Genomic DNA, 22778 nt, shown 5'->3' with positions numbered 1-22778 from the left:
TTCTTTGTTCAGTTTTTCCAAACTGCGATATTGTTCAGGGAGGTGAGTTGGCCGTGACTTATAGTCGCTAACAAGCTTCCTGTTAGCCTGTCCCTGCTCACCTGCTTCTACCAGGTGTGGACAACACTGGTATCTGCCATTCAGTGGAATTATCCCCTCACAGTGCAGCCCAACAGTACAGTGAAAATACAATGCACAGCAGCTGCAGGTGCAATTCTAATCTTTACACTAGATGGCATGGGCCGCGATGCCACAGAGGTATCGCCAGGAAAATGTTGGAATCCCACTCAAAGTCAATGACAAGCCAGAGTCTGGAAGAGAACAAATCAACCAAGCGTAAGTGCAGATGGAGATAGCGTTAAAGATCTAGGAACTGGAAAGAGATTTGCAAGGAATTAATGAAGCCTTTGAATATTTCTACTGAAAGAAATCTTTTAAAAACACTCGGCCAGAGTACTTAAATGAAACACAAAAAGCATTAACCATAAAAGAAATTATAGCTAAATCTTACTACACTAAAATTAAGGCCGTCTGTTCCTCCAGGAAATCATAAAGAAAGTTAAGGCATAAAATTTATCTCTCCAGCATATATAAACAATTACAGATCAATGGAGAAAGCTCTGCAGGACCCACGCACAGTCCTCCTGCCTAGTACTGCAAGGCTAGAAGAAGAAACAAAAATGGGAAATAAACCTGAAAAAAAAAGTTCAACATTGTTTTCTACTTGGGGAAATGAAGTCTACAACCCTATAAAGATACTATTTTAGGATAAAAGTGAAAATGTCCATATTAGTTATCTATAGATCCACTGGAAATTGCTACAAATATCAAATAGCTTTAAATAACACAAATCTTATAAATTCACGATTCATTGATTATTATTATGATTAGTAATTGTCTTAATTATTTGTTTCAAGTCATACATTGCTATAGTTACAGTATAAATTCTGTTATGTGACAGTTTTAAAATAAATTTTAGTTCAGTTTTTCAGGAAAACCAAATCACATCAAAAATTCTTCTTATTGTTTTTTTGAGAAAGGATTTCTCTGTGTAGCCCTGACTGTCTTGGAACTCACGCTGTAGACCAGGCTGGCCTCAAACTCAGAGATTTGACTGCCTCTGTCTTCCAAGTGCTGGGAGTAAAGGTGTGTACCACCACTGCCTAGCTCAAAAATTACTTTTAAGCCTAGGGTTAGTGGCATCAACCAGCTCTTTAGGTAGCAGAGGCAGTTAGATCAGGAGTTTAAGGCCTGCCTGGGCACATTAGAGGGTCAGCTCTCAATGTAAAAAGAGGGCCAAGGTGCAGTTCACTAGCAGGTGCTTGCCTTAAAGTCTCAACACGCCAGTTTAATCTGTGGAGCTAGAACAAACAAACTCACAACAACGAAAGGGTGTTTCAATCTCTTTTCCCCTTTAGCTGATGCTTATCTCTGGGTGCTGAGCCCCACCCAGGAGACTGTTTCAGGGCAGATCTTCAAACACCTGTTTTATCCCTTTAAAAAAGAGTGACCCCCCCCACAGTTCCGCTGTGTATCTTTCAGGTGTGTGTATGTGTGCGTATGGGGGGGGGGGCGGTGTACCCTTGGAGGCCAAAGAGGGTGTTGGATATTCTAGAATTGGATTTACAAATCAGTTGTGAACCATCTTTCTGTGCTGCTGAGGTCCAGATTTGTGTCCTCTGGAAAAGCAAGTGCTCTTAATTATAGGACCATCTCTACAGCCCCCAGGGGAAATCTTTTGAATGGTCAATTAAGCTGAATTAAAATACATTCCACATGTTCAAGCACACTCCACTTTCTTTCAAAATTTCCCTTGTCCCCCCCTCAGCCATCTTTCCTTCCCAACTTAATATGCTTAAAAGAGCAAAACCAAACCAAACCAAACCATAGCGTCCACCCCATGGGTGTGGGGCCTACTGATGCTTGGGCTGGCACCACATCCCTAAAGAAGACTGAGTCTTTTTCTCCCAACTTTTATCAATTGTCAGCAGCAACCTGAATGTATGAAAATTTTAGGCAAGCAAGAACAACCACAACATGAGATGAGTCTGCCAAAATGTTTCCCACCCTGGAAGACTGAGAACTACTGGAAAAGATCCCAGGGCTTGGGACCAAACGGTTCTCGTCTTCCTGGTGACCTGGCCCTCATCCATGAATCCTTTTCGACCCCCCACCCCCTTTTCTATTACTTTGTGTTTGGAATCCGATGGTCTGGCTATGATTATCGAGACCCAGTAACTCTCTTCTCAATGCCAAGCTTTATAGGCAATAAAATTTCCGAGAGGAGGTACCACGTGAGATATCACCATCAAAAAAACCAAGCAAGCAGCAAACAAACAGAAAGGGTTTATGAAGATGATGAACTATGGGCACCATTTATGGAGGGTGAGGAGCCTGGATGCCATCAGTTGAACAAGAGCATCAATAATGGCTAACTTCCCTGTGTCAAATTCCTGCATAGCATTTGGGTACATTTTAGAAATTTAATCCACTGGGTGACAATGGACGCATTTCAAATGGCCTAACTTCAAAGGGCTTCATCTATTCAATTTTTCCTCTTACAGCAAAGTTGTTTTCTGGCCCATAACTGTAAATATTCTGATTACTTCTGTTGTTATGGTTACTAATATACAAGACATACCTGGTGTCTCTCCTGTGACTCACCAACTAGATATCACCTCTGCTGCCAAACCTGTCCAGGTCTTTGGGGACCTGGGATATCTTAATCTTTATAATGAGCTGTTTGCTTTTTCTTTACTGGTTGGTAAACTTCAGTTTCAGACTTTTCTACCTCTGTGTGAATCTTGCATAGATAAATATTTACTTGCCTTGGATTTCTCTGGATTTGTCTCCTTAATGGTTTTAAGAAAAGTCAACACTACTGTGTTTTAAATAGTAGCAAATTCTTCACAGCAATTACTAAGTAAGGGTTCAAAGGTGACTCAGGCAAACAGCCTCAGCTAACAAAGGGAAGCCTGGTCTAGGGGATTAACTACCCTGTGCAGAGGTTCACGAACATTTGTTTGTATTTTGTAAATAAAATCCCTTACAAAAAGATCCTTCTTGAAAGTTTGTGTTGGTTTTATCAGAAACATTTTCTTCATTGTTATAAACGTGGTGAAAGGCGGAGCATGTGAACTTCTCAAGTGCCTCATAAGACTCGTAACCATCCACATCTGAAGCCGAGACCCAGGACGTAGCAGACTGGCTTTCTGCTCACAGGGAACTAAGCTATGCAGTTCTGTTTATTCCCCAATTCTAGCATCTCGTGCCTCCTCTAGGGGACCTTGCCACTTCATGACATCATAAGTAAGATGGGTCCAAGGCTCACTTTTGCTGACCTTTTTCTTATAAAGCCAATAAACAAGAAAGTCTCGAGACACTAGCCCTTATTTTTCCTTTTCTAAAGTCATGCAGAAATGTAATATATTTATAGAGCTTCTAATTCATTTTCCTACTAATGAAAACAGGCATCTTCAGATACATTTGGTAGTGTTCTGGACTTGCCTTCTGCGGGGGTGGGGGGTCATGTAATTTGCTTAAGAATTAAATCTAGCTTTGTCCCTTATTAAGAATTGTGGATGCGTGTGAGGGGTATGGAAAAAGAACTAAAATCAAGAAAACTACATTTTAAGCCAAGAGGCAGAAGAAAGAAAGAAAGAAAGAAAGAAAGAAAGAAAGAAAGAAAGAAAGAAAGAAAGAAAGAAAGAAGAGAAAGGAAGGAAGGAAGGAAGGAAGGAAGGAAGGAAGGAAGAAAGAAAGAAAAGAAAAGAGTACTTTTTCTTTTAATTCTGGAAAGGAGTCTTGTGTGATGAGGATTTCTGCGTTTAAGAACATTGTTGAAGAGTGAACACATTACTTGATCGAGGAAAGCAGCTTGAGACTAACCCTTGCACGTCCATACTGACGCGATCAGCGTGCCCGTGCACATTCAACTAGGGTTGTCAGAGCCAGCTAATTCGAATACATTTACAAGTCATATGAATTTCAAAAATGTGTCAGAAACAGGACTATTAGAAACCTCTAGAGGCGTTTAATGAGGAGATCAAGGTTGTACATCAACTAATTTTCCGAGCTACGCACAAATAGACACCACGGAAAAGTTGACTTCACAATGCTGAGCCTCACAGCACCAGAGTGCAACCCGCAGGGTGCAAGCTCTGCCCAGCGGAAGATGTTATCTAGAGGTCTAGGGTAGTTCGAGAAGAATTCTCAGCACAAATACCCACATGCCTCTGCTGAAGAAGCCTGTAAGCTATGGGGTGCATAGAGGCATCACCATAATTGCAGTCGGCAAGATCACTGAGCCCCAAAATGAGTGGAACACAGGAGTTAGGTGCGAAGGACGCAGAGAACTCTACCCCACTTCTGACCTCAGGCTCACAAAGTTCAAGTGTGGGAGTTAGGACCATAAATGATGTCTGCTAGGGTTCAGGAAGTCAGCATTTCTGTTTCTGTGTATTCTGTGAAAGAGGCATTTTTAGAAGCAGTGGTTGAAGAATTTTTATTTCTTAATTGACTGTGTTTTCAGTCTTCCAGGTGAGCCTAGAATAAAGAGGAGCCACACACCTCTGTCCTTGGAGGCGCCCACGTGGGTGGGCCACTGGGCAGATCATTGAGCATCTCTAGCCAGGAGGAAAGCTGCCTGCTTCTTACGCATCTGCTAGTTCTCTGAGGTGGGGGTGGCAGATAGCCCTAACTCTTGCGCAGGCAAATGGATGATTCCAGGGTGAGCAGAATCGAGCACTGGCATTTGCCAAGTGCAGACTTGGATGAGAACAGAATAAATTAGTTCCTCTCAGTAGGTTACGGCTTCAAGTAGACGAGCCGAGGAAGAAGAGGCACTGAGGTAGATGGCAACCGAAAACTACCTTCTGTTTCCAGCCAAAGATGCAAAGGAAAGGACAGAGAATATAAACAGTGATTATAAAACCTTGGCTGGGGAGGCAAAGGAGTTCTGTGGGCAACTCAACCTCTTCCTCTGAACCATTGCGACTACAACACTCGTTCTTATTAACACTCACTAATTAGCAGATTTTTAACTTATTGTCAGGTAAATTACAAATATCCCAGGTCTGAAGTGATTGTTTATCTGGAGTTTCCAGTTCAGGTTGTGGACTGCCACCAAGTGATAGCAGCAGTATTTGAAGTTAGTAGTATAGTTAATTTTTTTTCAGTTTTTTTCATTGTGTATATGTAGTATGTGTTCCTGTGTGTGTATGCATGTTTGAATGTATATGCAGGCACATGTGTGTACAGTGTATGTGGGCATATAGGTACATAAAGTGGCTGAAGTGGATGGCCTTCCTAGGTTACTCTCCACTTTCTTCACTGAGGTGGGGTCTGTCAGTTGAACCCAGAACTCCTTCATGAGAGTCTGGCTAGCCGTCTCATTCAGGGTTTCCTGGGTCAGCTTTCCCAGTGCTGGAATTCCAGATGGGCTCCCACATCTGCTCTGGGAACTGCTAAGCCACCTCCCCAGTCTCTATCATTTCTTAACACTGCACCGAGCAGATCTAGACAATCCACTGTGCAGCTGTCCGCTGCAACTTGGTGGAGCCTCTTGCAGCCAGATAGTCTACAATCATGCCCGGTGATCTCTCCCACAGAGGGCATGGAGTACCAGGGAAGAGAATGTCAGTTTTAGCATGGACACAGTGTGGTTAGTCTCAAGATATGCTCAGTCAAAGAGAAAGGCAGTCTTTTAGTATGAATAATCTTGCTTTATTCCAGTAGAGCTGTTCATAAAATAACTTAAAGACTAAAGCATGCTGCCAAGTAATGTTGATGCACACTATAAAAACTCTGAATAAATAAGAAATGGAAACCTAAAGGTGCAACGACTTGTTGGTGAGGAAATTAACGTATTTATGATTCTTCTTATGATGTTTCATTGACATATGGAGCTGCTAACCAAGTGACAAATTAATTGACTAGGTTTAAAGAGAAATGGATGTGGCTTAATGAAGAGGGACAGGCTATGTATTATGAGACAGCTGGTCCTGCTGCTGCTGGCTTATGGAGACAATACACATCGGACAGTTAATGAGTCTCTGTTGCATAAGATAGATTTTCTTTATAATAGAATTGCATGCTTTGTCTCCAAATGGGGTTATTATACACACCATTGCACAATGTTTGAAGAGCTTGGTTGGACCTTGTAGAGGGTTAGGAGAGAAATAAATTGGAAGACAATCGTGCTTAAGACTGTCAATCCATCAAACTCTCCATATTTATCTAAATTACCAGCACGTTCTGCCCAAATACAAATTTGTATGGTATACATGACTGGAATGTTAATGAGGCCCAGGTGTCACTCGGTGTCACCAGTCAGGTTTTCCTCTGTAAGTATAGACCCAAATCCACATACACCGAGAACCGGCAGCCAACGCCCTCCCACGGCTGTTCTCCATGGTCACACTCTTCCCGCGCCCCTGTGTGTCTGTCAGCACCAGAGTGGCCTTTGGCCTCGCTTCCACCTACCGGAACCACACAGAAGCGTCACTCAGCCTGGGTGGTTCAATTCTCAGAACTCAGGCTTTGAATGGTTGGTTTTACTGGAGACTCCTTCAGTTTTCTCTCCACCTGTAGGTCCCTCTCTGTTCAGTTCAATTGCTTTTCTTTTCCTTCTTTTAAGATTTGTTTTTTGATTATGTGTATGACTGTTTTGCCAGTATGTTTGTAGGTGCCCTGTGTGTATGGCTGATACCGGTAGAGCCCAGAAGCAGGCCCTGGATTCCATGGGACTGATTGGCTGTAAGCAGTCATGTGAGTGCTGAACCTGGGCCCTCCTCCAGAAGAGCTCTTAACCGCTGAGCCCTCTTTCCATCTCACGCTCAGCTATTCTTTAGGACAAATCAATTATGATTCATTTTAGAACTTTAAGAAACAAAACTGGATGTAGTGGAATTGAGCGTCATTCACTCTGCATCAGAAGGTGGGTACGTAGGCAGGGCTACTTAAACAGTGCAGGAGAGGGGATGGAGGGATTGAGTCATCTTTTCCCTAAACCATTTATTCTGTGCTGGCTTTGGACCTGATTTACCTTCAGCTTGATTCTTTTATTGATGTTATTGAATAGCCTTCTGGAATTTTGCAGCTTAGTTTGGTCCCAGTTCCCTGCCTCCCCCCACCCCCACCCCATGCAATAGCGTATCTTTAAGTCCCCTGAATCACAGTGAAGGTGATTCTTGGGTAGCATGGCTATACCCTTGGGGAGGGACTTCAGACATTATTAGTCCCCATTGACTTTGACATTTCCTCCTCTGCAGTGAGGTAACGGCATTTGCTTCCTTCCAGACTTCCTTCTCTGTGCCTTGACTCCCAGCTGAGCATGGGTAATTGAAAAACATTACACATGGGAAATAGTTCATGGTCCTTAGAGTCCGATGGTCTTTTCAGCCAAGACACCATGCTATCCTGAGCCAGATTGCTTCCTCTTTATCATCGTGGGGTTCTTTACTTTTCAGCCCTCTGTGTCTCTGAAAGAAAGCAGGGTGAACTGAAAGAAATGAACAAAACAGTTTCAGAGGCCTCTCCGCGTAGGTCTCAGCCTCTCCAAATTGAATCTTGGAGTCTTGTCAGAAGTGTTATTTTTCCAACAGAGAAGGTGTTAAGAGGCTATAGAAAATAAACTCACCTCCTGATGCTGGTCTCTCTGCTTGCTATATCCATTTGCTGCGAAGACTACATTGGAAGGTGTGACAGGAGGGGTCACATGACAAAGGACAATCACCCTCTCTAATTCTATTTGTCTGCGTTTTTCTTAATATGGGCTTCAGAGTTTCCTTGTCGTTTTCGGATTTTGTTTGTTTGGTGGATGTGGATATCGAGACACTTAATTCCGTTCACCTAATTTTAAAGCCGCAAACACTCGCCTGTAGATTGAGCTAGGTTTTTTATAATAGAATTTCTCAAATTTGGCCAGGGGAAAGGGAAAACCTAAACCAAATGGTAACAGTGTCATGGTAATGGATTTTCACTGTTTTAAAAATGGATTTCCTGTGCTCTGGTAAAAATAGATCATTGGACGCCAATACCAAGGCTAAACAGCTCTGGGTAGAAGTCAGTTTCCATTTGACTGGATGTTTCACTTAACTTAAGAACTCAAGGACCTGTACTTTCCCTGGTTTTCCCGTTAGCATAATTACCTACAGGAAACTGCACGCTCGGAGACTAATGGGCACACGCAAGCCTTTCTTTATTAATGCTTGTTCCGTTAGCCCCGCCCCATACACGTGTGCGTACAGAACTGGGGCACGATTCCGAAGCACCCTGTGTTCAAGTCTAGCACCTTTAGTGTCGGGGTCTGAAAACATCCCCAGTGATTAACACCAGGCTGCCAGTGGGAGCTCTGTACTGTTTACCGTTTGAATGAAGCTGTGAAAAGCTGGTGCACGTTTTGTCCCTGGGAAATCCTTTCTTCTAGTCCCGCAAATAAGCTTGCCCTCATTTTCCTGGGCTTTCCATCCATCCCTTAAACCGTCTCCTTCTCTCCCTTCTGCCCACATCCTCATGTTTCCTGAGGTGTCTCCTCCATGTGTGTAATTTTTGATTCCCATATGTCTCCACAACCAGCCTGAGAGAGGGTATCTGGGGGCTGACTTCAGTTTGGCTCAGGTTATTTGAGGTTGTCTGGTTTCTTCTCGTTCTCTCATTTGATGACTCGCATGCCATCTCTCCTGTTTCTAAGGAATTTGCTTCGTTTTGCTTTCAGTGGTTCTGAGCTGTACCCCTTCAGTCTGATTCTTTACTCTGTTCCATACCCACCCCTGTATGCTTGTTATCTCAGGGAGCTGGGTGTGCTGGTCCAGTTTGTTCTTTGGCTTCCCAATTCTGGGCTACACTTGCAGCTTCCATGGTCTAGGCTCAGTGTGACCACAGCCTCTATCTACTGAGTAGCCGCTGGGACCTCTCTTCCTCTTCCAGCCTTGCTCTGCTTGCTCCATCACTATGACAAAGGCAGAAACCAGAGATTCCAGAGTCACTGGGTTTCTGCCTTCCACACTTGGATCAATCACCAAAGCCCCTGGATTCCACCCGAGTACTGTCTTCGCCTCCACCTGCGTTTCCTCCTAACATACCTGAGATTCAGCTTTCCCGGTTCCCCGTCTTCCCTGAGTCCCTGGGGCCATCCTTCCTCTGGTTGTACTTTTCCCTCTGAAGACAGCACAGGGATGCTCATTCCTGGCTCTCAACTACCGGAAAGATGTGCTGGCACTTCCCAATAGAACTTCGCCTCCCTATGATGTGGGCACTTCTCTCTCCCTCCTGACTTGTCCCCTAGACTCACTGTTGTGAGGTAACTCCGTCTGAGACCACATGAACTCTTAGAGCCGCACCTCTGAGAACAGTCACTGGACCCTTATGGCACTGCCCTGTGATCATGTGTCCAGACAGAGAGGGTGCTCATCATGTCTTGTTCCTTGTCGCTAGACCCCAAGTGCTGGGCACATTCTAGGTCCCTGACTGGAGCTGGTGTGACAGCTCCAGAGTGAATGTGAGCAGCGTACAACTGCCAAGTAGCTTCGAAGACTCCAGACCCACCGGCACTGTGGGGAAAGCCCCTCCCCTTGTTTGGACCGGCTCTTTAACTTCCGCTGCTGGTTATGCTCTCCCCAGGAGAAAGAGAAGCTGTACGTGGAACTGAAGCATGTCCTGGCCCGGCAGCCTGGTCCCGAGGCTGCGGAGCAGCTGCAGATCTACCGGCACACGCTGCGGGAGAGGACCAAGCAGCTGAAAGTAAGTGGCAGGCCCTGCTCTCCCGTGGCAGGACAGTTGCCTTGAGGGTGCTCCCCGGCTGCTCAGTGAGTCCGGCGCCCACCAAGCCAGCTTCTCTCAGAGTTCATTAGACTCTAATCATCCCAGAAGGAGGAGAGCGAGCTCTAAGGAAGGAGTTGAGGAAGGAAGGACTCTGTGTAATGGAGGAAGGGTTTACACGGAAGGTCACAGAACGGTTCAGACAGCTCAGATGGCAGAAAAGAACATTAAACATTGTTGCCAAACCAAAGCCCATTACTGCACCAAACCAGCTTTTTGCTATTCCTTTCCACCCACAATAAATGTTTGTGAAGCAGCCACCTGTCCCCAGAGCCTTGCCCCATATCACATAAACAGTCATGAAACGGAGATAAACCGTGTAAAATTTTTGTTGGCATAATTTTCCCTTCCAAGTGCCACAAAAGCTGAACTCAGAGACATGGAGAATTTTCTTATTCTGTGGGCCTCTTGAAAGTTTTCTCAAAAGCGGGCCATCTTCAGACCGTCTTTTCAACTTTATCTCCTGAGCAAGCAGTTACTATTTTTAGAAAACCAGAGAGGTTTTGTGCCCCCACACATCTGAGGCAGTCATCTAATTTCTGGCACTGACCTGCCCCACAAGGGTGATAATTCGTACCTTCAACTGGGGGTAAAATAGGTGGCACCCTACTAGTGTAGGCTTAATATTTTCATAAACAAGGCATTATAATATTGCATCCTTTAGGTAAAATAGAGAGGTGAAGCCAATCTAATTAGAATATTAATTTTCAAATTACTGTGAGCGCTCATTTCACACGAGTACCCAGAGACATAATCTGAATTTTGCAAAAGGCACGTCGTTTTGATTTCTTTTATTTCCTGAAACAATTGAATGTTTCAAGCAAAGTGATTTTTTTCTTCCTGTTTTCTCAGGGTGAGTATAAATTAGAAAAGTATATGTCTCCTTTGTCTTCTGCACAGTTGGCACTGGGTAGTCCTCGAAGGCCCCCAAGGGGCATTATGGTCCAGCAGTCCCTTACCTCAGGAAACTCTCGCCTTCAGCTCAGACTAAAATGCAGCACCTCGCAGCAGAGGGATGGAGGATGTTCTGAGCAAGTCCCACAGAGCAATGCCCTTATCTGGGTTCTCAAAACAGGGTCTCTGTTCCTAGGAATCAAACCACTGGGGCAGGTTTTCTTCCACACGAAAATCAAGTCCTTCAGCGCAGCCAATGCGGCCAAAATCATGTTTACATCAATTAAGAGGAAAGCATTCAGAGGCAGACAAATGGGTAGCATGATCATCTCACTTTTATAAATACCTTCAAAACGAGTGCGTGCCTCTTAAAACAATTGATTGCCTTTTTTGGCCTGGATTTTGGTAGGGAGCACACCTTAGTATGGCTATGCCTTCTGCCCTGTATGGGTGAGTCTATCCCGCTTTAGTGCAGCTCGGATCCCTTGGCACTCACTGAACCCAGCCACAGAGAGAGGTGGGGGTCAGGCTTCTTATTACAGTCTCTCTCTTGCATTAAGATCTTGCATTGTACATTAAGGCCCAAACTCCCTGCTTCTAAGAGCTAAAGTGCCCCACTGCTGAGATACAGAGCGATCCTGGGAATAGTCCCAGAGAAGGCAAAGAGAAGGATGGCAGACGTTTAGTAGAACAACTGCCCTGGCATAGACATAAATTGAAAGCCTAGTCAGTGGTAGTGGACAACATGCTTTCAGAGGGGCTCCTACCATAATCCTCAGAATCTCACTCCCTAGTGGTATTTTCTTTTGAATACATTTTAAAGGGCTAAGAACTAGCCTAGACCGTGTGTCTGGAAGTTTTTGGTCTCCATTGATAATATTCCCTGGATCCATTTGAATGTTGCTGCTAGGCCTCCTTGTAAGCACGACATGCTGTTTCATTTACCCTTGCCACTGGATTATGAGTTATCAGTCCTCGGCTTGATTAATATCCAGATATGGACCCTGAACCTGTGCAAGCATGCTGTTGAACTATTATTAATCCCGGATAGTGGCCTGCACCTTTAGCGCCTGGGATGACCGTGAGCAGGTTACAGCAGATGCTCCAGAAAACGATACTGTCTCCTGTACCTCCTGCGCTAACGTGGCTTCATTTGTCACATAGGTTCTGTCATCAGAGCTGAATATGTATGAATCCCAGAGCCAGGAGTACAAGTATGAGATCGAGAGACTTGGCAACGAATTGGTGACAATAAAGAAGAAATACCTGGCTCAGAAACGCAAAGAACTCATTCAAAAGTAAGGCTCAGTCAAATGCTCCGAACGTGTTATACCTGCTGTCTGATTATTTAAGAAAATATTTCAGGAAGCAGGGAGTGGTGCCGCACGGCTTTAATCTTAGCACTTAGGAGGCAAGAGGTAGGCTGACTTCTGGGAGTCTGAGGCCAGGCTGGGCCACAAAGAGAGTTCCAGGCCAGCCAGGACTGCACAGTGAGATCCCGTGTCAAAAGAAAAAAAAAAATGTTTGATGAATTTCTCAGAGCTGCCCATCTCAGTAGGGTAAACTGAGTCATGGGACAGACAACCAGAAGTTCATAACACAGCGAAACTGATGTCTTATCTGACATTGATCTCTCTTCCCTTAGGAATCTAACAGAGATACACCAACCCCTGCTCACTGATGAATTGAACACGGGGCAGATGGAAGAGGGGGTACCCCTTACCCTGTTATACACTGTCCTCATGGTTTGCCAACCACCAGGCAACAACTGCAGATGAGACTCAATAACGAGCCTTCTCTAGGCTGACGCTTATTCAGAGTTAAATCCATAAGCACTTTTGCGGAGGGGGCGGGGCTTCGTGTGGCTGTTGTCTCTCATAAAGCCGGGACACTGCTGTGATTGGGAACACATGCTATGTTTTAGACACAACTGTCTCGATCATCCATGATGGCAATTTTCTAGAGTATCTGTGGTGGGGCGCTGGTCTCAGCTTCTCTTCCACAAATGCTGAGCTTGACATTTTGGGTTCTGGGTGCCCGAATGCTGGGAAGCAAACGTCCCCTTTGCTTTGTTATTGTCATCTCCCTGTGCCCAGGGAGCAGGGCAGGAGCCCAGTCAGGTCGGGAAGTTTGAAACTTGGTCTGATTGTGTGGCCTTGCCAAAACCAATCCAGCTAATTCCACAATGACGCCCATTACGGGTTGAAAGTCATATTTGGTATTTCATCTGCATGGACATCTCGGGGACAGGCTGAAATATGGTTTGAGTGCATCTGCCTACGATGCACTAGCAGCAAACAGCATATAAAGTAACTGGATGCAAATTCATTTGCCAGTAAAAATATGCCCTTCTTGTAAATCAGAAGATTCCCTTGGTCCACATTTAGATGCCAACTTCTCAGTGGAGTGAAATACCGCCATGATTTAAAGAAGTCAGTCTTCCGTGGGGGTCTTGTGACTGTTTGACTCTGTGGGGAGACTGATCAAACATGCAGGTTCCCTGGCTCCATTTCCCGGAATCTGGATCAGTCTCAGAAATCTGCAGCTTAAAGCTTGCTGGGTGGTTTTCAGTCACATTGATGTTTCAGAATGAGAGAGAGAGAGAGAGAGAGAGAGAGAGAGAGAGAGAGAGAGAGAGAGAGAGAGAGAGAGAGAGAAGAAGAAGGAGGAGGAGGAGGAGGAGAAGGAGGGGGAGGGGGAGGAGGAGGAGGAGGGGAGGGGAGGGGAGGGGAGGGAAGGGGAGGGGAGGGAGAGACCATTGAGGTAAAGGAGCTTAGAAGTGGAAACGCTAGGGTTACACTGGGTGGCAGGGTGATCAAACAGATAGGTCCATACCACTCTGGTATCTCGAGGCTGTGCTGCTAAGATGTCAGCAGGGATGGCTCCTTGTGAGCGAGGTGTTGAGCTCTGAGATCAACTAGTCTTTTGAGCTCACACTCTGACAATAAGAGATTCTTGAAATCCTTTCCTTCCCTCCCTCCCTCCCATCCATCCCCTACTTTTTTAAGCAAAGAAAAAAGTTTCTGGAGTCATTTCAGATTGACCTTCAGAATATTGTAATTTGTAGTCTGTGTGCATGCTCTCGTCATCTTGTAGAGACAAGTAAAACACAATGCTTAGTTTCTAAGATAAAAGTCTGGCCAAGCCTCCTTTCTGCGACAGGAGAATCGTCCATTTGCCTCTGAGGGTGCACACACTCCACTTGAAACTGGTGGTATAGTTTACACAGTCCAAACAGCTAGCTTGGCTGAAGGGCTTATCATCTTTCTAGTACCGATTGACTTCTTGCTGTAGCTCATGGCTTGCCCTAATCTCTTTAAAAACAAATTTTAAAGTTATATTTATTTATTTATTTGTTTGTTTATTGTGTGTATGCATGTGTGGTGGTTTGGGTGTGATGTGAGTGTGACCATGCCATGGTGTAGGTAAGGAGGTCGGAGGATAACTTCTGTGAGTCAGTTCTTTCCTTCTGTCATGCAAGTCTAGGGATCAAGTTCAGGTCACCAGGCATGGCAGCAAGCCCTTTTACACAGAACCATCTCTCTGGCCCCTACCCTTATGTTCTGTGGCCTTCCTGGCCACTCCATGGTTCACTGGAATCCAGCAGGATGAGCTGCTCCCTCTTGGCTTAGTCCACCTCAATGGCTGCTGCAGCCATATAGCATTTATGACTCTTTGATTTAAACTTAAATCAATGAAAATTGAGAGCATTGGTTGTGCCAGCTGCATTGGTACTCCCACACAGTGGCCAGCTGCAGAACCATTCCCTTTACTGTAGAAGTGTCCATTGGTTAGTGTGGCTCCTCTTCAGGCTGTGCCTTCACCTGTCCTTTGCTTGTCCTCCCGTGCAGCCCTCTGACCTAGGTTTGGCATCACTGAAGGTTCCTTTCAGCTGAGGCACCCATAAGCCAGTAGACAGAAGGGTTCATAGGAGCACAGTGAAAAAGATGAAGGTGCTGAAGAAAATACGCACAGGCAAGAACAAAAGTGCTGAGATGGTTTAGACTGGAAGGAAGAAGGCTGCGGGGAGTCATTATAATGGTCTATAAATACATTAAACAGATAATGTAGAGGAGGCAGTATTCCCATTAGTCAGCTTAGACCAAGCCAGAAGCATTAAGCGTAAGTTCCTTCAGAAAGGAAAATTCAGGTTATTTAAGGCAAGGGAGTGCAGGGAAGAGGGAGGGAGGGCTGCTTGCATCTAACACCGAGCAGGGCAAGACAAGTTGCCAAAGAACAGGGAGGAATCCTCTCTGCTGAACCCACTCAAAGCTAGGGCTTATGTCCTGTTTATGGAGGATGGCTTTTCACAGTAATGAAATCAATTCTACTAAGAGCAGCCGAGTTGATTAACCAGTGCTCTACAGGTTCTTTCCAAATGGAATAATTCAGAGCTTTCCCTGTGGATGGATGTTCACACACACACACACACACACACACACACACACACACCCTTTAGAAAAGAGCAACTCATATCATTTTTGCCTTTTGGATTCTTTCATTTTCCTCACACACACTTCATCAGCCGCTGGTTCCACCATGTCCCCCACCTGATTCCTCCAGTGTTCACTTCTTATGCTTGGCTGTAGTTTGCAAATCAGATATTTTTCCCCGAAGTCAGAATTCACTCCTCTAAGCTCAATCATGTGTATTCAGCACATCTATTTGATTTTGGTCTTAGAAGTTTGTTATTTTTTGTGCTTTATAATTCAAAGTAGGGAACTTGTGTAAGTATGCTGTCTCTGCAGGAAATGTGTGTGTATGTGTGTGTGTGTGCATTTGTGCATGTTGTATATGTGTGTGCGTGTATGTGCACATATGTGTGTGTGTGTGTGAAAGGGATCCATATGAAAAATATATTGTTAGATTTGTTTTAAGTAAAATTTCTTTTATCTATTACCCAAAATACTATCCTCTTTTTTTTTTATTTCTCCAGACTTTCTTGTATCTTAAACTATTTCTAGCAATTTCTGCTGTGTGCTTGGAGTTATAGGAGAGTTCTTATTTTATAGATGTCCAAGTTTGATGAAGAGACTTTACATGCAGTAAATAGTTCTAACTTTCCACAGGAATTTGGAAATATCTCAGGTGATAAATGACTAATTAATCATTATATCTGAACCAGAAGGAAGGCTTTTCTGACCGATCTTTGGAACTAAACAAGTATTTTTAAAACTGGAAGAGCATTGCAAGTCAGAAGGCATCGAAGCCACAGCGTTTGAGCTGTAGTGAGGTCCTCTGTTCATATTTGGACCACCGGTAGTGGCATATATATCATAGCTAATTGTTGCCCCATAAGTCTGCGTGTTGTCAGAAAACACCTAATTAGATTTCCACAACCACCTCGTCTCTAGCCAGAAGCTTTAATCCACTGCTTTCAGTGACTAGCATTCCCTAGGAACTTCCAGAACATGAGACTTTGAGGAGGAATAGGATGGTGGGGGGAGCTAACCATCTCTTTTCTCTTACAGAAACAAGGACAGAGCACCCATGAACAACATCTTCTCAGGGGCCAAGCAGCCTGGCCCTCGATTTACTGGGGGTGGATTTCCCCTCAACCAGTCAACCAAGGTGAAGTTGTAACTGGAAGTTGCTGGTTGGATCAAACTCAACAGCTCAGGAAATTTGCTCTGGAGCATTGTGGCAGAATTGCCCTCTAAATCCCTCAGATTACAGATATCCAGAAAAGCTGGTGGCCAGCTTTCCGGAATGGGAAGAGATGAACAACTATCAATGTCTTGTTTATAAGAGTGATGACGTCGTACCCGAAGCACATGGACATTAACAAACTGTTAATTGGAGCTCTTTAATTAGGCTGGCCCTTGGCATAGAGCTGATCTTTTGTTACAATCCCACTGACTGACTTAAAATGTACCAGGTTTAGCAACTCGGCTGGGTGAAGCTTTGGGTATTAATTTCTCTATCATAGATATTTGAGCACTTGAAGATTTTTGTATGTAAAAATATTTTATATGTAAAAAATGAAGTGCATGCCCTCCCATCTTATTAGTGAAATCTATTTTAATTATTCCTCATTAACAAGTCATGGAATGAAAGCAGGACACACTAGTGGGATTTCAAACGAGTATGTTAAGAGTGGTTTCCGTGTGGGATGTCATTTCAGGCTTGGGGTAGGGAAATCCATTCTGAAGAGAAATGCCAATAAATAACTTCATCATAAAAAAATATCTTTGTAGAGATGTTGATCTTTGCTTTGGTAGAGCATGTCATTAAGGTTTAAAATGACTGAGAGAATTGTTTAACATAAGGATTTGAGTCATAGGACCCAAGACTGAAAATGGAAGGATTAGCTGCTGTACTTGGGAGGCCTTGTGCTTGAAGGTGGAGTTGTTTAGCACCAGGATCTGTTTGGCTCTCAGGCTGCCAGATAGCACTTTGAGTCACAGAATCCTGATGTGGGATGCCCCTCTGTGTGCGGTAAATATGTTTTGTTACCATTGGTTAATAAAGAAGCTGATTTGGCCAATAGCTGGGCATAATACAGTCATGCTGAAAATCTAAGCAAAGATGAAGGGAAAAAGAAGGCGGAGTTAGAGAGATGCCAGCAGCCACTGGGGAAGCAAGATATGACTTAAGAAACCATGAGCCCTGTGGTAAAATATATTAAAATGGGTTAATTTAAGGTGTAAGAGCTAGATAATAATAAGCCTGAGCTAATAGGCCAGTTTGCAATTAATATTAGGCTTCAGAGTGGTTATTCAGGAACTAGCGGATGGGAGAAAATCCTTCAGTTACAGATTTCATGTGTTTTCTTTTTGTTGAAACCCCAATTATGTAAGCATCATTCTCAGTTACTTTATTCAATATTCACTCAGTAATACCTTGGTCATCTCTCCTACAATAACTTCATTTCTGTATTTTTTTAAATTATCAAAGAGCAAGTATCTCAGAAATGAAAAAGAGCATCATTGTGTGGGACATTTGTATATTCTATGAAGTTGTGTTGCTGTGATTGGTGTAATAAAGAGCTGAATGGCCAATAACTAGGCAGGCGAGGGCATGCAGGACTTCCAGAAGGGAGAGAAAGGAAGTCAGAGGGATGAATATAGGTGTGGGAGATGCCAATGGGTTTTGGAACAAATCATACACACAGGAGAAAGGAAAGGTAACCGAACCATGTGATAGACTGCACTAATAAAAACAGGTTAATTAAGTTATAAGAGCTAGTTAGAGAAAGCCTAAAGGCCACACTTTCATAATTAATAAGTCTCTCTGTCATTATTTGTGGGCTGGCAGTCCTGACAAGAAAGCTTACTACATAATATAAGTGAAACATTTGAATGTTCCATCTGTGTTCAAGACCACGATTCCCATGGTCAGCAGCATCATCCAAGATGCTTGGTCAGATGGTACCAGAACGTGGGACTTAATTGAGTCCTCTGAGGCTGGGGCTCTTGCTTAGGTGAGGCTCCCCAGAAGCTGACCAATGACAGAGGAGTCCATGAAAGTGTTTTACTATGTGGTGATTCCACAAAAGCAGGTAAGAAGATGCGGAAGTGAAATAGCAAGCGGAAGCAGGCCGTGGAGGGCATGCGAAGCCAAGCTTTGTTTGCAGCAGAACTTAGAATACACTCTCCTCAGTGCTCAGAGTTTTAGCATGAGGGATGATGGGGCTTGGATGGTTATAGCCTCACACTCTTAGCCACCAGCTAAGGGACCCTTCTGGTTCTCCTTGCCTGTAGGCACTGCAGGTCCTTGTCGCTCTGTGGCAGGCCTTGGACAAAGGGATGGCAGGTACTGACTACTGAAGTGGAAATGGCTAAGAGATCAAGGGGACATGGGACAGGTTGTGTCATCCCATGCTGCTCTCTGATTTGGACCAGAGTAAGGAGGTCACAGGTAGAAAGAAACCTTAGTGTCCATGGTGATACTGTGAGGTAGCTCCTAAGCCCTTTGAGCACTGTACATGGGTGGAAAAAGTGGGCATGTTTCCTAGAGAAGTTACCAAGAACATTTTAAATCCAGAAGATCACAATGGCAGCCAGATATGGGCGATGCATGCTTGTAATCCCAGTGGTAGAGACAGAAGGATTGGGAATTCGGGCCGATCTTGATTACAAGGCCAGTCAGATTAAGCCTGTGCTACAGAAGACCTTGTTTCAAAACAAACAAATGAATGTTTGAATCAGTAGAGTTAGGTAAGGTGGTGCATGCCTGAAAGTCCTGTACTTGGGAGGCAGAGAGAGGGAGATCACAAATTCTATCTCTGTGTGGACAAGGATAGGCTGGTTATATCTCAATGGTAGAACCCTTTCTTGGGTGTACAGTGCTCTATGTTTAATGCCAAGCACTTAAAAAAAAACACAGTGGAACCATTTCCATTTCTAAAAAGTCACTGATGATATTTTCCCTGAGAGCAATACATTGTATAGATAAAGCTAACCCTTACAGTTTCCCATCTGCGCAGAGACATTTTCTGAACTATAACTAAGGGCAAGTTCATTCTGAGCTGTTGAGAGGGCTCTATAAAAGGTTCACCTGTGATTCTTGATCGATCCCAGGATGGCAAAAACCCTGAAGCCATCTTCTGGGTTCACAGCCTGACTCAAAACAATGAGTTGTTTTGAAGTGTGGATGAGTTCCATCTCATAAGCTTAGAGTACTGCCAGGCATAGAGCGTGCAATACGTACATGTGTGTTTGCGCACACACATATATGGATACACAGAAGAGAGAGCTAATAGTTTGGAACTGGGGAAGAAAAGCTGATACATCGCTCTTACAAACTATAAAGGTAATTCTACAATGCTCATACAGGGTGGATGACATTCAAACGTCTGGATGAAGCTTGATTTGGTAATTAATTTATAACTGAGTATCCTGTAAAATGCCACATTGTGTGCTTTATGAAATTTATATGCATTATTATTAAAATCTTGGGGAAAAGAAAATCTTATATAAAATAGTAATGTATCATAATAAATTTACACACAAGTTAAAAAAAACACAATTTGAATATAAGGTGGCCTCTCACCATCAGAAATTAGTATTTCCTGTTGTTATTCGGTCACCATAGAAAAAGACCCAGTGACCTCTGCTGTCCTCTTCCTCCTGGGTGATCGCCTGCACCGCCAACAGGGAGCCTATGTCTAGGACAGAAGAGGGTTCTGGGAGCTCCATGCGGCTCCAGTAGATGATGTGTGCTTATGTCCCAGTGGAAGTGTGCATCAAGGCTGGAAATAGTAAAGGCTCGGTACTGTACGCAATATCCATTTAGGTGCACGTATTTCCACCATAGCCATGGCACAAAAATGGATCATTAAAGACACTGCACTTTGCAAAGCACTAACAGTAACCGTGAGCTCCACAGTGGGCATGGTGCCTTTAAAACTCACAAATCTGCTCTGCATCGTAAAGCAACACAAGGGAAAGGTACAGCCGCGTAATTTCACCCCAGGGTTTTCCGAGTCTGAGAGAGGAGTCCTGATGTTAAACCACCCACTGACTTCCAGCTGGGAAGCTGGGGACGTGGGATGGCTGGCTTCTCTGTTAATAGGGAGACGTGATGACGGAGACACCCAGGCCATCATTTGCCGACCAGCAGCTTCTCCTCTAGCTGCATTTTTATCGCACTTACTTCTGAAGAACGGCTCAGAGCAGGTTTGCTGCTGTGATATGTTGTAGAGAGGGCGTTAGCTGTGGGTAGTAGGAAAAGATGGCGGCGATTTCGCTAGTCATGGTGGTAATTCTGCTGGAAAAATTTATCCAGGGTGGATAACTCTCATTTGATTTCCTGACCAACTCAGAATCTGACGTTTGGCCTAGGCCAAGATCCCCATAGGACAATGCTGCGTGGTGAATTTTGCGTAGAGTGGCATTACGAAAGCGGGCGATTTGAAACACGGGATACTATGTCTTCATTAAGTGTAGCCAATTTCGTGGCCACCTCGCTGCTATTGGAGCAAAGGGAGGGTGTTTTTAAATATTAAAATCGTAAAATAACTTAATATATATCTCATCATTCTCTTTGAAGTAGATGGAAAATATTTTTATAGCATTATCCATTTTTAACTCCTAATTCAATGCTGTTTTAGTATACCATTTCTCATATCTATTATTTAAAGGTTCCATTAGGGCTTTGAGATCCGCTAGAATTTTATAACAGTAGGAAATGTCGTATCAACAGGGTACCATTCTTCTTTTTCATAATTAAAAATAGATTTTCCCTCTTATTTTAAAGTGCTCTGCTGTAACAGAAAGTTAGGAAGTAAGGATAAGCAAAAAGGAGGAAAAAAGTTACCAATAATCCCTGCCCCCCACCTCTGTCACCTAGGACTGTAGCGATTGCTCATGTGTACCATTTGTCCTGGCTCACCGAGGGCTCAGGCTACCAAATCGGTAAATGTTTAGGACACTGTCTTTGAAATATTACTGTCACATACTCTTAAATGTATCTTTCTGCATTTAAAAATTATTTGATTTTTATGAGTGTTTTGCATACATTAATGTTTGTGGAACACTTCCACACTTGGTGCCCACAGAGGCCAGAGGAAGGACTTCTTCAAAACTGTAGGCTGTTTTTATCTTTTCTACAATACCATATAAAGGAAGTCCACACAACTTTCTTTTGGACTTAGGTCTTTAAAATACCATGCAGTAATTTTGAGATCAACCATGTGCTCTTATATGCATGTGTACATCAATCATTTACTTTTAATGTATAGTAATATTCTATTATATAGAAATAATGCAATTTGTTTGAGTAGTTGATGGGAGAACAAGTTGCTTCTAAATTGTAGCTTGTGTGAATAAAGTTGCTGCAAAGACTTATGCGTGAGTCATTATGTGGATAGACATCATTTCTCTTGGGAGAAGCACTAAAGGATGGAATTGCTGGATCTGCACGAAAGTGTGTATTTTACTTGATGAGACACTGTCAAAATGTTCCTTGGATTGCATCAACTTACCATCCTAAAAACAATGTCTGTGGACTCGTCCTTGTCAATATTGTGCACCGTCAGTGTTTTTTAAGCCATTCTCTTCCATAATCAGTGATGTCTCCATGTGGTTTATTTCCTGATGACTAATAGCATTAAACATCTGTTATTGTCATTTTGGCCATTCATACGTCTTAGTTTATGAAATGCCTTTAGACCTTAAGCCCATTTTGATCTTCTTACAAGGTTGTGAAAGTTCCTCAGGCGCGAGCATTGTCAAGTGTGTGTGTAACACTTACTTTGTTTGTGGATCACCATTTCCTTTTCTCAACAGTGTGTTCTGAGGACTAGAACATTTATATTTTAATAAGGTCTGATGAATCTTTATTTTTCTTGTTTTGCTTTTACTTCCATTGTCTTGTCTTAAGCCATGTCTGCATACTCCACGACAGTAATGAATTTCTTTTGTCTGAATATTGCTTCAGAAGTTGTTATACTTTTGTCTTTTATGTTTATATTTATGGATTAGAGTTAATTTATGTATGGTATAAGGTTTTAGAGCAGTGGTTCATTTTAAAACCTCTTTAATTAAAAAAAATGAAATACAAATTCTTATTGGTGGTGGTCACTCAGTTGTAGAAAAGATCTTAAGGAATCCTTTGTCCTAGTTGAGATTTTGTACCCTGTGGTCAGCTTCTCCCCCTTTCTTTCTTGCGCCCGTCTTCCCACAGCGTCTGTTAAACCAACAGTCTACCCTTGACTTCCTAGAGTTCAAACTTTTATACCTTACCTATAAGTGAGATTACTTAGCACTTGTCTTCCTGTGTCCAGCTTACAGCAATTAGTGGAACATTCCCAGTTTCCTCTATAGGGTTACAAATGTGGGAATTCTCTCCTTTTAAAGATTTAAGAGTATCTCATGCATATATACCCTCTTATTGCATGTCATTCACGTGTTTGTCAAGGCAGACTTCTGTTGATTGATTGGAAATAGTACTTCAGTAAACATGGGACTCTCCTCTTTCCTCCTCTCCTAACCTCCTTCCCCTCCCCTCCCCTCTTCCCTGTATCCTCACTCTGTCTAAGTTCTCCCTTTGTAGCCCAGGCTGGCCTCAACTTCACGTGTTCCGGTCACCAAGTGCTTTGTTTACAGACATGTGCCACTGTG

General features: G+C 43.5%; 1 protein-coding gene across 2 annotated transcripts in view; it reads left to right on the top strand.

The window, feature by feature from the left end:
• Cfap58 (cilia and flagella associated protein 58) overlaps window positions 1-16899 on the top strand; it is a 103632-nt gene extending 86733 nt beyond the window's left edge. For both annotated transcript variants that reach the window (XM_048424044.3, XM_048424045.3), the window contains exons 16-18: window positions 9622-9741; window positions 11878-12011; window positions 16185-16899. In XM_048424044.3, coding sequence (XP_048280001.3) covers window positions 9622-9741; window positions 11878-12011; window positions 16185-16296 — 366 coding nt within the window. In that variant the 3' untranslated portion in view covers window positions 16297-16899. The remainder of the gene's footprint in view (window positions 1-9621; window positions 9742-11877; window positions 12012-16184) is intronic.
• The last annotated feature ends 5879 nt before the right edge of the window (window positions 16900-22778 follow it).

The sequence above is a fragment of the Myodes glareolus genome, chromosome 7 (assembly GCF_982192425.1).
Source record: "Myodes glareolus chromosome 7, mMyoGla1.1, whole genome shotgun sequence".
NCBI classification, from domain to species: Eukaryota; Metazoa; Chordata; class Mammalia; order Rodentia; family Cricetidae; genus Myodes; species Myodes glareolus.
This window is presented reverse-complemented; position numbering and strand designations above follow the sequence as displayed.